The sequence below is a fragment of the Lissotriton helveticus genome, chromosome 3_2 (genome assembly GCF_964261635.1).
Source record: "Lissotriton helveticus chromosome 3_2, aLisHel1.1, whole genome shotgun sequence".
NCBI classification, from domain to species: Eukaryota; Metazoa; Chordata; class Amphibia; order Caudata; family Salamandridae; genus Lissotriton; species Lissotriton helveticus.
In genome coordinates, this window is record NC_136062.1 from 389012767 (window position 1) to 389029333 (window position 16567).

General features: G+C 45.3%; 1 protein-coding gene across 22 annotated transcripts in view; it reads left to right on the forward strand.

The window, feature by feature from the left end:
- Positions 1-16567, forward strand: part of PPFIA1 (PPFI scaffold protein A1) — an 807831-nt gene that overhangs the window by 611279 nt on the left and 179985 nt on the right. For 10 of the 22 annotated variants that reach the window (XM_078684274.1, XM_078684281.1, XM_078684285.1 and 7 more), the window contains 4 exons: positions 926-988; positions 1588-1614; positions 14474-14649; positions 14737-14834. In XM_078684274.1, the coding sequence (XP_078540400.1) occupies positions 926-988; positions 1588-1614; positions 14474-14649; positions 14737-14834 (364 nt within the window). The remainder of the gene's footprint in view (positions 1-925; positions 989-1587; positions 1615-14473; positions 14650-14736; positions 14835-16567) is intronic. The other 12 variants (XM_078684284.1, XM_078684292.1, XM_078684288.1 and 9 more) reach the window with 3 other exon arrangements.

The following is a 16567-nucleotide window of genomic DNA, read 5'->3' on the forward strand; positions in this document are numbered from 1 at the left end:
GTAGTTCTAGCCTATTTCTCTTTCCTAAAAGAAAACTAAAATGGCAATGCAGGAATAAGTCTGGAACTTTAAATTGCCTTTCTAGTACAGTAGCGACCATACGTTAGTCCCCTACATTGTAGTAGTCTCAAGAAAGGTTTTCTGGTCAAGTATAACATCAACACAACATCCCTTCAGTATGGAAGAACATACACACAGGTATGCATATCTTCATGCAGCTCTGCAAAAGATTCCCACCCTGGAAAATAACTAATGGTATTTACAATTTTGATTAAAGAAAATATAATGTTTTTATTACTAGGTATGTAATAATAGATCAAGCAGTGATTAAGTTGTGATTTCAGGTGTCTTTCCCTCCCTTGATTTTATACAATAATCCTAGAGAAACGAATTGTTCTTTGTGGAAGTCTTTGCTGTCTTACACTTTTAAGAGGGATTCTTGATAACATGAAACTAATAAATATTGAAAGGCACAAACGCCATCCAATTGATAGTAGTGCAACAAATTACATTCTTTAGCTGCTGTTTCCAATTAACTGAGATAAACCCAATCGTTTTTATTAAATCAGTCCATGTATCTTATTTCTTTTATAAAGAGTTTATGGCAATAGAAAAATGTATTTATAGTGGGTGTTAAATCAAGTTATGTGACATTTTAATCAATTGAAAATGCATTGTTAGAATTGTTGCCTCGTATTAATATTAGACAATTTCGTTCCTTTTGCCGTGACGTGACTTATTTCATTGGCCTACTGCTTTCCCTTTCTATGTTTTAATAAAATTATATTCAAAGCCTTAGACAACCATTGCTTTTTCCCATGCCTGCTCCTCACGTGTACCTTTTGCTTGTGTATTCTGCAACCTCTCCTCTCTGTTACTGCTACCCTTTCACTGGATTTGATTGATTGACTTTTGGGCATGTTAGTCCACTGGAAATGTCTGGTTAACACATGAAGAAATGGAAAATCTCACAGCTTCACCACAAACGGTTAGTCCCAGCAATGCAGCTCGTGTTCCTTGAGTTCTTTTTCTGCTGTTTTGAGTGCTTAGTGTTTGCAATAATATTTAGAACATCCTATTTTGGGGTTTGTTACTCATTGTTATTTTTCTTGGCCTATGCGCAATTCGTTTAAATTATGGGGCTTAATGATTAACTAGAGACAAAGTTATTATTATTGGCACGTCTTTGTAAAGCCAAATGTAAACATTTTTTGCTATACATTTCGATTTAAATATTTATGTAATTTTTCTCCATCTTGGAGAAAGGCTGAAGATTTATATAATTCTTGGCCACCTTCTATCACATCCATTTGGCGCTACATAAATTTGTCAGCATAAAAAATAAACAAAGTACAGATAGATTATCTATGCATGCAGCCTCATACTTTTCACCACATAGGTTCATAATTGATTTCTGTTTGTACTGTTCAAACAGCTTGTTGTATCCACTTTGCATGTATCTTGTACTATGCTTGCATTGATTGGTTTGGCTTTAAATCTGCACTTATGTTTGAGATTGGCTGTTTACTAATATTGGCACCACTAACAGTTGTATGTTCTTTTGCATTCTAATCCGCTTAACATCAGGAAGATGAGGAGGGAAGCTGGGCACAGGTTTGACATTTTATATAATATGTTAAATATAAAGATGCAATCAGTGATCTTGTCACGTGATATTTCAAAACATTTAACATCACTTATAATTTAGGTTTTGTGTGTTGAAATCATGAGCTCTGTTTTCACCATTATCATTAAATAGGTGTCATTTCCCTCTCAATTACCTCACTCACATTATTCATGATGGCTGTCATTGATAGAACGTGGTGATATCCAATCATATGGGTTAAATGGCTGACTTTTGGTAAACTATGTTCTTTTGTTAAATTATGTAAGGGATTTTGCCTTTGGTCTTTTTTTCATTTGGTCTTTGCACATTTCAGAAACGTATAGTACTGGTCTATTCTATGTAACTGTTACAAAGAATAGCCGAATAAGACACAGATCAAGAGTATTGTGCTTCCTCTATAGTCGTGACCCTCAATTACCTCTCCTACTAGTCAAAGTATTCATTGCAAAGAACTGGGCCCTTCCGTCTAAGAAGCTTGTCCCTCAATCTAGTTCTCAAGCTACCTTTGTACTCCTTCATGAGTGTGAGCATGGATACAAACTCTCGGGAATGGACAGGTGCTAGACCCATACTGAGAACACCGTTTTACGGGTGAGACTGCTGATCACTACTTATTCATATTGCAGCTAGTGCAACTTTGAGGACTGTCCAGAGGTCAACTATTCTTTTGTAGGATAGATTTTTAGAATCCACCCATGGTGAGCAAGATGTTACACGAACTAAGCTCTTTCATGTTTGACAACAAATGCTTATCAGCTGAGATGATATGTTTTCCTTTTCTTCCTTAACCCTCCTGTTTTTTTCTCTTGTGACATTAAACATAGTAAACTCTCTACTTCATTGACTGCTGCACGAGGTAAGACCGAGAAAAACAAACTCAGTCAGAAAGACACTCTTATAGACTCTCCTGTTTGGTTGCATCTAGGCTGCACAGCGGTTGCGTGTTAAGCTCAGAGAGATTATGAAATGTCAATGGATATCAGTCACCCTTCTAGGCAGGTTTCCTAAGATTATACTAGGTAGCTGATGGAAACAAACAGACTTCTCTGTATATGTTCCTGTGTTCATGTTGCATATAGATGCGTTTTCTGTGGATTACCATGCTGCAGGTAAGCCTGCCAATCATGCCCATACATAGTATAGACAAATATCACTTCTTATGAAACACAGCAATCTGAAGGAGACACGTTAGAGATGGATCCCTTACCTTAAAATATCCCCAGGCGTCAGACTGGATCTGCAAAGTTTTCGTCAGCAGTACCCCTGCGTGTCAGAAGGTGGCATCATGCGGCTCCATGTCCGTCGTAGGCGCCGAGATGATGTTTCGGAGATTACTTAGGCGCTACTCATGCGCGCTGACGTCAGTTCTTTTTTTTTCAGAGCCAGCAAGCGCAGATTCGGTTAGAGCACATACTCTAGCCACTTTTTGACTATACTTTTGAGACTTTTTATCTCCTCCTATTTCAGTGTTTGACTCCTGGTGCCGCGTAGGGATGCCTGGGTTTAAATCCTGTGTCGCTTGTCGCTGCATGATGTCGGTGCCCGACCCCCATGTCGTCTGTCTCTACTGTCTGGAGCGCGACTATGACTCCCGGTCATGTACCGACTGTCTGGCCATGGCTCGGATGGCCTTACGGGAGCGGTGCCGTAAGCTTCTGGAGGCCCGGCAGTGGTCTCCGTGTCGTTCGAGGTCCGGGGGACGATCCAGGGCCCGATCGCGGAGCCATCATCGCTCCTCGGGGTCAAAGTTCTCACACTCTGAATCGGGTAAGAGACGTCATAAGAAGTAAAAGAAGCGTTTCCGCTCTCTGACAAACCCCCGTCAGTCTCCAGACGAGGGGGCCGGGGGACAACACAAGACATTGGTCTATAAAGCAAGACCTGTTGCTTGCCAATTCTTGTTTAGGTGAGTCACCTTTAACCAAACAAAATCAATAAAGTAAAATCTGTTTAAGGAGCGCATTTTAAACTATAAATTAGACTCATCAGACTTTTAAAAAAAGAAACAATCCTCTGTTTGAAGAGGGCATACATTTTCACAGAAAAAGTCTGGAAAATTATTTCTGAAAAATAAACAGTAAAAAGAATTTGTACTAAAAGTAAAATAATTATATGCCAGCCAACAAAAAAATGTTGCTAGCCATAAAAGCTTCCCTAAAATTGAAAAAACGATTTCCTGCCCATAGAAGAAGCAACATGAAAAATGAAATAATATCAGAACTTTTTTGAAGCCGTCTCACATAGAAGACATAAATATACATTCAAGGTCCTGTAAATTGGAGCAAAGTGGTATAAACTACCCTTTTGGCTGCAAATTCCTTACTCCTCTCTGTGAGAAGTTGGCCTGCTATATGCTGTCCACTAGTTATAGTGGACACCTTGCACCAGTCCAAGCGACCCTTATTGATGATTAGGTTAAAGACAACCTTTATTGAAAGCTATCCTAGTGGTAGCTATGGAGAGCAGCCTTCAGGCTAAGTCTTGAAGGAATGTTAAGTAGCTTTGTCTACCAGATTATAACCTCCTGAATGACCAAATGAAAGTAGAACCACACAAGGTCTATATAAAATATATGTATTTATTACCAAACACGCTCTACTAACCTCTTTATGAGATTAGAGAACCAAGCATACAAAATTACAGTACTAGAACGACAGTAAATAGCACAATACAAAGCGGGCTCTTGGGGAGACCAAACCATGTATTTAAGAAAGTAGTATAACAATCACAACTTGACCGGACAGTGCCTGGAGCACGTAGAATCGCTGGGACCCCAAGTAACCACTCAAGGTAGTGACACAGGAGACCCACGGGGTACGCGTGCTGTGTGTGAACACAGCTGTGAGCCCTGTACAATCCTATGGGAAAGTCGCGGTTGGAATTTTAAGATTAAAGACACAGGAGAGGACTTTGAGCAAACCCTTTCAAACTTAAAAGGTTCTAAGGCCAGCACCCACGTGAGCACCGTAGTACTCGTGTAACCTTAGCCACGTGCATAGGTGTCAAATGGTGTTGGGAATCTTCATAGTTTTCAATGGCGTGATGCTGCAAAGTGCTGCTGCCGTGAAGAGGAAACGTGTCCGGTGTGATCCAAGCCTGGATCGGAGCTGTGAAGAACCTGAAAGCAGAGAAGACAGAGTCGCGGTCACTTGCCAGTGACCGGGGGCTCAGTAGACGAATGCCCACCGATGTCCGGTGTTTCAGGTGCGAAGAGGTGAAGCTTGACACTGCTGCCACCGGGACCAGGAGACGACTACAACCAAAGATCGCATGCGAGCTGTCCCACTAAGGATGTCAAATGCTCGGGGCGTGGACTACAAGTAGCCCAAAGCACAGCCTCAAGGATCGCCAAAAAGCATATGCTGCTGCAAATGTGCCAGGGGTTCGGGTTGCACGGTGTCCCGAGAGGGCTGCGGGTCTCAGGTTTGCTGAGAGCACTGGTAGGCCTCTGGGAAGCTTAGGAACCCATCTCCTATGTTGCAAAATCTTCGGAGTCCTTCAGGAGCTGCGTAGATGCAAGCCGATCAGATGCGTTGAGGTGCCTGCTTTGCAGGGGAGTAACTCCTTTACTCCAAGGGAGATTCTTCAGTCATCCAGTGAAGCGTAGATCGTCGAAAGATACTTAGTACCTGTAGCAGAGTTTAGTCCAGGTAACATCTGAAGTCCTGTAGTCAGGGGTTCCTACTTTATACCCAAGGAAGGGGTGGGACAAACTCTGGGGACCCACCTATGGGAGGGGCAGTACATAGAGGTGGCTACACCCATGTCCTTTGTCCAGTTTCGTGCCAGAGCAGGGGCTGAGAGCATTTGCAACCGGCTTGGGCTGGACTATGCACAGGGACACCAAATGTGCTCCCATTGCAGACATCAGAGCACTCTACCCTGCAACCGGTTTGGGCTGGACTATACACAGGGACACCAAATGTGCTCCCATTGAAGACATCAGAGCACTCTTGCAGTGCACCCAGCTAGCCCAAATACAGGTGGTCACACCTCCATGTGACAGGAAACCTATTGTCCAGGCTCCCCTGCCAGAGTTTCGTCCAGCTGCAGGAGGGCAGACGCATGTCTGTGGCTGGGAACATCCATCTTGTGATGCCAGGGTCGAGATAGCTGGTACCGGTGTTGTCATATTTCTCCCCCTAGGAGGGTGGAATCATACCTCCCCTGCCAGTACTGGCAGGGAGATATGATACCAAGGTGTTTGACACCAAACACAAAATGTTTCCTTGCAGACATTTTAAAGTTCACATTTACCGCAAGGTTATAATGCACTTAGGAGTATATGGTTGGCTGCATCACAGAACAACCCCGGAGAATAGATTCCGAATGCTGAAGAGGGGCTCTGCTCATGCATGGGCGCCCTCTCACACAAAACCCAGCACTCTGACTTCAGGATTGATAAGGCTGCCATAGTGGTGACTGATAGGTTTATATATGCAGTGATATAAGGTAAGTTAGGGGTGCATACACCACCTTACACAGGCTGCTGTAGCAGACCTGTGGTGTCATTTTGACTGGTCGCCCAGGGGTGGCATAATACATGCTGCAGCGTGAGAGGCCTCTGAGGTACCTATGCCCCGGGTATATAGTATACCATATACTAGGGACTTATAAGGGTCCCCAGAATCCAATTTGGAGTGTACCTAAAGTACCTGCAGTCAATTTATAGGAGACAGCAGATAGGCTGGTTTCCTGGATAGCAGGATCCCTACCAAACTAAGTCGAAAACAGTGAAACATTAGCAAAAAGTAGGGGTAACAATTGGAAGCAGACCCTACTTTCCTACACCCTCTACCCCCCCCCCCACACACACACACACTCTGTACTACAGAAGACCAGCTATGGATCCTTCAGGAGGATATGTCTGCCCTGTTGCAGAAGGGAGCCATGTAGTTGGTTTGTACGAGTGCAGTAAATTGAACAGGGGTGCTACTCATTGTACTTCCTGGTTTCCAAGGGCGACAATGGTCTTTGTCTCCTACTAGTCCTTGGGATTCAGAACTGTTATCTTTGCAAGAAGAATTTCATGATGCTGCCTCTTTCTGATTTTGCTACCGCTGGGCGCAGAAGACTCAATGGTGTCTCTTGACCTGCAGGTCATGTACTTTCATATACCAATCCTCCAGACACACAGGAAATCCCTGCTTTTTGTGGTAGGTTCCACTTGTTACTAATTTGCGGTCTTCAGCACCTTAAGCCTTCATGAAGGTGATTGTCGCTCACCTAATAACACATCATAGCTTCCTCTGGTCACATTTGAAATGAACTGCTGATTGTTTACCCATTGCAGTCAATACTTCTCGAATGCTTTAAGTATTGGATTTGATGTTCCTGCAGCTCGGTGCACTGAAACATTTCTGGAATATCATTTTTCATTGAACCTTCCTTAAATAAAAGATTGTCTAGTACATTATTCTCCAGAGATCTTTCTATAGACCTTCTTTGGTACCTGGAGCATAGCTAACCCTCTGTGGAAACCGATCCAGTTTGTTTGGTCTGATTACTGTCCTATTAGTTTTTCAAATTACTTGGATCCCAGTTGTATATTGGGAATGAAGTCAGTAGAAAGTTTAAAAATGCTTTTCTAGCCTCATATTTATAACACTCAACTTATGTGGAGGCAAATCATTCCCTCTCCTCCTGCCAGGCGGGCTTCTGACCTCTGCACTCCACAGAGAAGGTAGTGATCTCAGTGATGGATGGACTCCGTGAGGGTATTGACACCAACCTTCCGCAAGCCCTTGTTCTCTTGGACCTGTCCGCCGCTTTTGACACGGTGGATCATTCCATTCTTCTCACTCGTGTCAGGGCGGGCGGGCATAGATGGCTCTGCCCTCTCCTGGCTCAATTCCTTCCTGTGTGACAGGGCACAGGCTGTCCATCTCGCTGGTTTCACTGCCCCCTCACGAAAGGTGGAGTGCGGCGTCCCTCAGGGCTCTTCCTTATCCCCTCTTCTGTTTAATCTATACATCTATCCCCTTATTTTTTCGTTGCAGCAGCTCGAGGTCACGGTGTTTAATTACGCCGATGACCTCCAGCTCATCTTTAACCTCTCTCACTCCCCCTCCTCTGTTCAGAATTTTCAAGCCGTTATGTTATTCATCCAAGATTGGATGAACTGCAACCACCTTAAACTCAACCCTGACAAGACAGAGCTGGTCCTGACAGGAGGTGGTTGCAGTCCCTGGTCCCCCTCGTTTTGGCCCCTTTCACTTGGTGTCCCCCCCTCCCGGTTTCCAAAGTTAAAACCCTTGGGATCTTTCTCAACTCCCAACTATCTGTAAACCCCCAGGTCAGTTCGGTGGTTTCCTCTTGGTTTTTTTCCCTCCGGATAATTAGGAAGATATCCCCCTTCTCCTCCCTCCCGGCACTGAAAATAATTGTGATGGCAATGGTGCTCTCGCGCCTTGATTATGGGAACATAATCTATAATGGCGCACCGGCCTATGCCATACACCGCTTGCAGCTAGTGCAAAATCAGGCTGCCCGCCTGATCCATGGGTTGCCCAAATTCCATCGAGTCACCCCACTGTTGAAATCATTGCACTGGCTACCTGTGAGGGAGCGGGCTTTATTTAAATTAGGCTGCCTCACCTTTCAGGCCAAGATGGGCACTGCCCCCGAGTTTATATGCTCAGCCATCAAACCTTACCTGCCGGGCAGAGAACTCCGCTCTTCCCACATGGCACTCCTGGCCACACCCCGCTTAAAGAAAAAGAAAGCAGGCAGGGCGAAATTCGCGGTCCTTGCACCTGTCTTCTGGAACTCCCTCCCTATGACACTAAGATCCACAACCTCCTATTTGGAGTTCCGGAAGAATCTGAAAACCTTCCTTTTTTCCAGAGCTTTTGCTGCCTAGCCTGTCTATTCTGCTGCTGTTGCCAGTAGTAGCTCCCATAGCGCCATGAAACCGCTGGGTATAAGCGCGCTCAATAAATGCTTTTAAATTCAAATTCAGCCTGAGCCACAATATGAAGTATCCCGAGGAAGAAGCCACTTGAACTATTTATATCATGTGATTTGGAGGTGTGCTATTTGTTGTGGGATTTAGTGACTCTGAGCCTCTTCTCTTCTTCTGGGACTGAATTTTATGTTGCTATGATTTAACACATGACATTACTAGATGCCAAAGGAGATGGAATATAAGCTCCATATGTAACCTAGTAGTGGGGAAAACCGGCAGAAACTGGAGTGGTAATTCTGTACCCCCATGTTATTCCCATCTAGGGCCAAAAATTCCTGACTTTACAATAATGGCAGGGTGATATCACGTAGAAATGGTAATTTTGAGGGGCATGGCCAGCCTACAATGGGGCTGGGCGGAAGCCGCTGAAGCTCCGCTTACCGGGCATTCCTGGAGGTAGTGATCTGGTGCCCAAAGTACCCATTCATTGTGGCAGGGGCTTTGGGGCAACAGGGTGACCCTCTGTGTTGCACGGAGCAGGACTGGACATGTGGTGCTGGCATCCGCGATGGCCGTGGACCTCACACAGCATAGAAACACCAGCCTGCGGCGTACCCACTGCAACAGTTGCAGCGGGATTGCCCTACTCGGGGGACAAAGCATAGGGGGAGATTCTGACAGCGGGAGGGCCTGGAAGGCTCCGCCACCCATATCTGCCAACATTATTTGCTCGCCCAGCCCGCCGCTATCACCTACAGCAAATTGGTGACGGCCTGTGGCTGATGGAGGGTGGAACAGCCAAATTCCCTAGCGAATGCAGCATGGATCAAGGATTATGGATAACCTGACCCGAAATCTGGTGTGGCTCCTGCAGTAGCTGGACCACCTGCAGTGGCTACTGTACCAGTGACTTGTATGTGCTGGTGGCCCTGACTAAGGGGGAAAGAGACCCAGGGCCCCGAAGACGGGGTCTCCTCTAGTGTGAACAGGCCTGAGGACAGTCCGCATGAGAGGCTGATATTGGTGAAGGGGAGAGCGCTGTCTGGTGCAACATAGTACATAGACCACGGGCCTAATATTGTCCCCGGGCCACCTGCCCGCTGGGAAATCTGTGGATTGCCTCAATCATGGCCTACGTAGAGGGCTTTGACGTTCAGTCCAAATATCTGGAGATCAACCCTGGCCTTTTCCAGCCTTGGCCTGAGTTTCTATAGGGAACTTTTGTGGCAGACCTTCCGAATGAGGAGATATGGACTGAACACTGCCCACTGGACTGTGCACTACACATGCCGGATGCACTAATACATGCGGGTGAGCTGGGGGAGCTTGACCTACCAGGGGGACGTGGTGGGGCCCTTGGGAAGGTTCGGTAGGAGCTGCTGCCCAGGTGGGCTTTTCCACCTTAAGCTTAGGAGCTAGCCCAGTTGATGAAGTAGGGGTTCCAGGGTGGTTGCCGGCCGGTCCCCTTGGCGTTACCTATGGACCCTAATACTAGGTGGTGCCCCATGTTCCTCGACTGGTGCTCTTCAAACCAACACAAGACAAACTTTGCCTCATGAAACGATGGTGCACAACACACACGACCGGACCCTTTGCTGGCTGAGCAGAATGACCAGCAACACCAAGCACTGCCAGCTCGCCCGGAGTCGGCTAATGGCCTGGAAGCCCACATATTGACCATACTTAATACATACATACATACCAAATCGGCACTAGATGCAGTAGCTGTTGACCTCCGCCTACTGAGAGCAGATCATATAACCTGGCGGAAAAAGTGAAAGAAACTGAAAAGGATGTGCATCAGCTGCAGCCTAAGGTCGTGTACAACGAGAAACAATTGCTAAAGCTGTGGCAAGAGGTGGAGCTGCTGCATGACAGAGTGGAGGGTGCGGAGGCCCACTCACGCGCAATAATCTACGGATAGTAGGGCTCCCGGAACGCAGCAAGGGGCACTGCATGAAGTTCTACTTAGAACAATGACTCCTACAAGAAGTCATGGGAAGCACGACATCCAAATTCTTCACTGTTGTTCTAGCCCAGAGAGTACAGGGTGGTGCCCGCCGCAGCCAGGAGCGCCTACCTGGTCAGTGGTAGTCTACCTCCTAAATTACTTGGACAGGGAAGATATCCTGCAGCATGCCCGCATGCGCAGCCCAGTAAAGACTGAGGGTGGACTAGTGAATATATACCCAGGCAGTCCTGCGCCACAGGGAATCTTTTTTGGCCATTAAATAACAATTGTGAACTCTTGGTTTAAATTATGCTCTCCTTTTACCCGCTAAGCCCATAGTGGTGAACTGGGAGTGCACCCTTTTCTTTGCGTCCGTGGTTAGGCCTGGAAGTGGCTTGAGCACATGGGCTGTGCCTGCTCATCCGACCGGGATCATCCAGTGCATGAAGACTGGGTGAAGGATGGTTAGACCAACAGAAAACCCTGCTATCAGCTGAAAGCTACCCCAGCGAAAGCACAGGCGGAGACGGAACATGCGTAGGTGGTGACTGAGTAGCAGCTTACGTGCTCTCTCCAAACCAGCTCTAGATGGGCAGAACAGGCACAAACCTGTGATGTTTGGGATGACTCCTACACTGAGTACCTACCCAATAGCGAGCACAAAAAAGGACCAATAGTCACTCCAGTGACTGCGTACTTGCTCGGATGCTCAATGGGGTAAAGTCTTGGCAACTTGATACTCTACCAGCCGGAATCTAATGGGCATTGATCGGGGCACCAGGATGGCCACGCCCTCGCACGGTAACAGAATTATTGTAATCCTGCTATGCATTTATAGTTCTTAATATGAATCACAGTTTGTTTACTCAGGTGGGGCTACAGGCATCTCGGGCATTGGGGTAGTGGGGGGTTTGAGCCTGCAGCACAGTGTGATTGGGAAGGGGTTGGTGGTAAGGGTGTTCAACCATCAGGTACATGGGCAAGACAATAGGGAGTCAGAGGGGCTCGGGCGGAGAGATGCTGCTGGACATTTACGATCTTATGGGGTATAAGGTAAGCGGAGACTTGGTCCGAAGTATAACCCTGAAAATTATCTTCTGGAATGTTCATTCATTGACCATCATTGAGGGACGAGTGGAGACCTCAACATGACAATGCAAGAGGACATCGACACAGTGATGAAATCGGTGGACCAAGGACGGTAAGATACTAGACTTGCTACAATTTTAGTAGCCATCTGACTCTCAGAACTGTAGAGAGCGAGGAACCCTGGCCTACGCAAATATTCATACGCCACCACAATGACTCTGCGGCCGGCTTCACAAACAGGTTCAAAAACAGCCTTCACTCAATAGTCATTATGGGAAAAATGTGAGGGGATCTGCACAGACTAGAGGACAAAGACTAGACTCCGACAGGTGAGTACCTTCGAGACGTAGCGATGCAAGTAGGTTATCGGCTGATCCAGTTAAAAATCCTACATAAGGCATATTATGCCCGGACTAGTCTGTTTCATATGGGTCGGGCACAGGAATGATCTGTCTGAAGGGATGCTATATGAGAGGTATCTAAATCCACACACTATGGGACTGTACAAAGCAGGTGACTTACTGGGAAAGGGTTGTTGAACGAATCTCTGAGACTTCGTGTGAGGAGTTGACGCTTTTGCTCCAATTAGTCGGAGAGGGAATTTGGAGCGAACATACGCTGGACCGCTACATCCTACTCTTTTCTAACCTGTCCTTGATGGTGGCCCGTAGGGATATTTTGAAACACTGAGGGCTCTCCCACTCCACCCACACTGCAGGAATGGGAGGAGGATTTGAACTGGTGCATGGGAAAGAAGAGGCTGGGTGATTAAGAAGGAAGATGCCTACCAACATTGGGGTAGGACAGGATAACCCCTACAAATAAGGTGACAGAGCCTCGGACCTTATACCTTATATCACTGTCTGACCCTCCAACGCCGACCCTGACCGGATCCATAAGATGGGATCTGCTGTAATAAACGTGAATGTGGCTTACAAGCCCTTTGATGGTGGGGGCTAAAGGGGTTAAGGGGTTATGATGTTTGAATCTTTTCAAAAAGAAATAGAGATTAAAAAGATGAAATTGTAATTTCAGCTGCTTGTTTACCATCCCAATATTAAAGTGCAGCCAATGGTTGTTTCATTCAACATGGCCCATGTCAGTATTGATGAAAATAGAATGAGTTGATTGAAATTCTAAGGTGTATTGTTTTTTTTAGTTTTTGAATCTTTTTGGTGCATGTGCTCAACCTGATCATTGTTTTGCGTTTTGTTGGAGTTTTAAATAAATTTTTAAAAAAATACTTATCCCTAATGAGTTATTACATCTACCATGAAGCTTACTTGCAATTATTTCCTAGTTTGTGCCTAGGGTTAATACAAGGAGAAACAAGCCAAATGCTTCCTTGTTTTACAGACTAGTTTTATTGTCTGTTATCTGACTATTGCCCATCACCCTGCGTGCCTGTACACCATATTGAAGGTAGAAATATTCCCTGAGCCACTGCAATAATGGAGCAGGGAGGCACCAAATTATGTGGCAGAGTTGACTTAATTATGCAGCACAAAAAGGCAAATTATGCGGGATAATGTGACACATTTTTTGTTCTTTTTACACATGATAATATTGCCTGGACAAAGATTTCACCTCATTAGTACCAGTTTAACAACCAAATACAGACATAAGCAACTAACAGATGACCAGTTTAATTTTGGGAAGGTCTCTCAACTGCATAATTACAAGTCGCCATATTTTTAGTAACTTTTGATCCGATCAGCTAGAAAAAAATTTTTTGGGTTAAAATCTGCAGATTATGCAGCAGATGATGAATTATGTGGCCAATGTGTCAAATCTATAATTATGTGAAGAAGGCTGCGACCGCAGAATCGAGACATTCCAGTGGGCCTGAATATACATTACATTTATGTTATAGGGGTTCCTACTTTACCAAGACTTAATTGAAAGGTTGATAAAACATCTCAATTGTACTCCGATTCAATTTGATCTTCATGATGTGTAATTCAAAAAGTTACTGCTTCTTGTATTATTTACAAGAGTAAGCGGTATCCCTTGTAAATACCCTCTGCCCACTCAGGAGACTAATTAAATGGGTTTAGGTATTTTCTAAGTAGATTTAAGGAAACCGTTTTAATTATATAAATTTTAGTCATGTGAGTTTCAAATTTCTTTAATGGATTATTCTTTTAATGTCAAAGATTATTTTCGCATTTGTCAAAGAGCTATGTTTTATTTGTTCACTTTAATACCAGGTGCAATAAAGTTGTCGGTTGTTAGTTTTGTCACCGTCTCGCTCAACCTGATGAAGAGATGTGTATCAGCCGACTCAGTAGGACAGTAATGAACAGCCCTGCAGTTATTACATTTCTTAAGATGATCATGAGCAAAGTTGCTTATTTAATAGTATTGGTTTGAGGTTTTCAGTTAAATTATATTCTTTTTTTAATTATAAAAGCATAACACAGTTTGCACTCAAAAGGCATGATCATCCAAATGATGAGATAAACTGGCAAAAAACATTGTTTTGACATAACTTTAAACTACAAAAGTCTCAGCACACAATTGCATAACTTATCTATTACGATGTGTATTCCTTTCCACAACATTTTTTAATGGACAGCCCACATCACTGTATTCAGCTCACTACGTACCTTCTTTACTGAGTCTGTTTATTTGAGGCAGTTTCACTTATTCATAGCTTCCACAATGGCAGTTGTATTTATGTTACAGACTTCCAGAAACAGTGCTTATGCAGAATTGCCCATTTCTTTTAGTGCAAATGACTACATTTGTAAGATGCTCTGGTAATGTGCACATTTGAGTGAAAAATGCATCCAATTAAATAATTCTCTTAACCAATGTAGTGAACTTGTCATGCAATTCTCAAGTTGTTTTCAAAGTAAATGTTTGCTAATCTTTGTCCTTTTATCCCTGTTGTTAGACCTTGGCATATGGTGATATGAATCATGAGTGGATCGGCAATGAGTGGTTACCAAGTTTAGGGTTACCTCAGTACCGAAGCTACTTCATGGAATGCCTAGTGGATGCTAGAATGCTGGATCACTTAACAAAAAAAGATCTGCGTGGACAGCTTAAAATGGTTGACAGTTTTCACAGGTACATTTAGTATGAAATTAAAGCAGTTTTACAGACTTGGGGCATATCCATGATTGATTATTGATATGGGATTTTGTTCTCTTACAGGAACAGTTTACAGTGTGGCATTATGTGCCTACGAAAGTTAAATTATGATAGGAAAGAACTTGAGAAAAGGAGAGAAGAAAGCCAGAATGAATTAAAAGGTAATGCTCCTTAAATTTCTCTTCGGTTAATCTTGTGATTGTTTGGTTTTGCTCTGCACATTTCTGATGAATACATATACTGCAGATTTCTCTGGTGGTTCCTTCCCTGGCACCATATGATCCTGTGATATCTACTACGTGCCCCATACTGACTCCAATACAAGTTTCTCCTCCGGCTGAAAGACGTGCGCTGGACGCTTCCCTGTACCGACACCACCAGCTCCGGAAGAAGATCCAGTGGTGATTCCAGACTCCATGGATGTCAGTATTTGAAGTCTTTTAATCGCACCCGGTCTCCTAAGCGTTCTAGGGCCCGACTGCGCGTCCATTCTTGGAGCCGATCCTGCGAGCATCATTCAATCGGTGATTAGTGAAGTTCGCCAATCACCCGATGGTGCTCTCAAGGCGCTGTCATTCACCTTTAGACATCCGCAGGTAATTCTCGGCACCAGCGATCAGTCTTGGCACTCTCGCCTTTGTCGCCTACCGCTGATCACCACTCTTCTGTTGTAGTGCCGAGGCATGAGTCCGCCCCATCTCCCTACCTATCCTGGGTCCGAGCGTATTTGACCCAGATGAGACAATATTCTTAATTTCTTCTTTCTGTTCTTGGTTCGTCAACTACCTCTGGATTGCCCCTTGGGCCCCACAGAAGTGCATATGGTCGTGCCTGTGACTCTGCTGGTGGGTTCCAGCACTGTTTCAGGTCGGCCTCTTGTGCCTGACACCTCGGCTGCACTGGTACACAGCCCATCGTGGCTCTCGCTTCTGATCTTCTGACTACGCTGTCTGCGTTGGGCTCTTGTCTGCCGGCTTAGACGGTGGTCCTGTCCACGCCGAATGATGCTCCCTCCAGCATCGAGGTGTCACCTTCTCAGCGTCGACCGGTTACGGCATCGGGTGCGGCACCGATGGAGTCGACCAGCTTAGACTCCCTTCCTCTGCTTTGTCTTTCTGAGGACAATGGTTGTGTAAGTACTACAGAAGGTGTGGTGTGTCCTCCTTCAATTCCAGAGACGGTACCATCCCCTATACAATCTGGCTGGTTACTTGACTTGGGTGATGCCAGTAACTAAGAATCTTCACCAGCCTCCCGTATCCACCTCATCTTGCTACGGAGACGAGTTTTGCACGGTCGGACATGCCCTATCGAGTTTTGATTGCCCCAGGTATGCACCTTTCTTCAGTGTAATTGTCAACAGACCCCTTAATTGGTGTTCTACTCCCTGCCTAGTCTAACGTTGAGCCTGTACTTCGTCATAGTGACTCTTTTCGATCTCGGTTTTCGTCCCGGTCAGGGGACCGACACCGCCCTGCTGGCGGTCGTGGAGAATGCAAGGAGCATTTTGGATTCGGGGGGATCAGTGGCAGTGATCCTCCTGGACCTCAGTGCTGCTTTCGACACCGTGGACCATCAGGTGCTTCTCCAACGGCTGTCGGGGGTGGGGGTCACTGGTTTGGCTCTCAAATGGTTCGCTTCCTTCTTGGAAGGACGTACATTTGAGGTATGGGAAGGTCATGAAAAATCATCTTCATTCCTTCTCCAGTGTGGGGTGCCACAGGGCTCTTCATTGAGCCCTACTTTATTCAACGTTTATATGGCCCCCCTGGAGAGTGTGGTACTGCCGATGGGTATTAAAATCATCAGTTATGCTGATGATACTCAGTTGGTGGTAGGCCTTTCCCAGTCGGCTCTCCATCCCGACCGGCTGCACTCGTGTCTCGAAGATCTA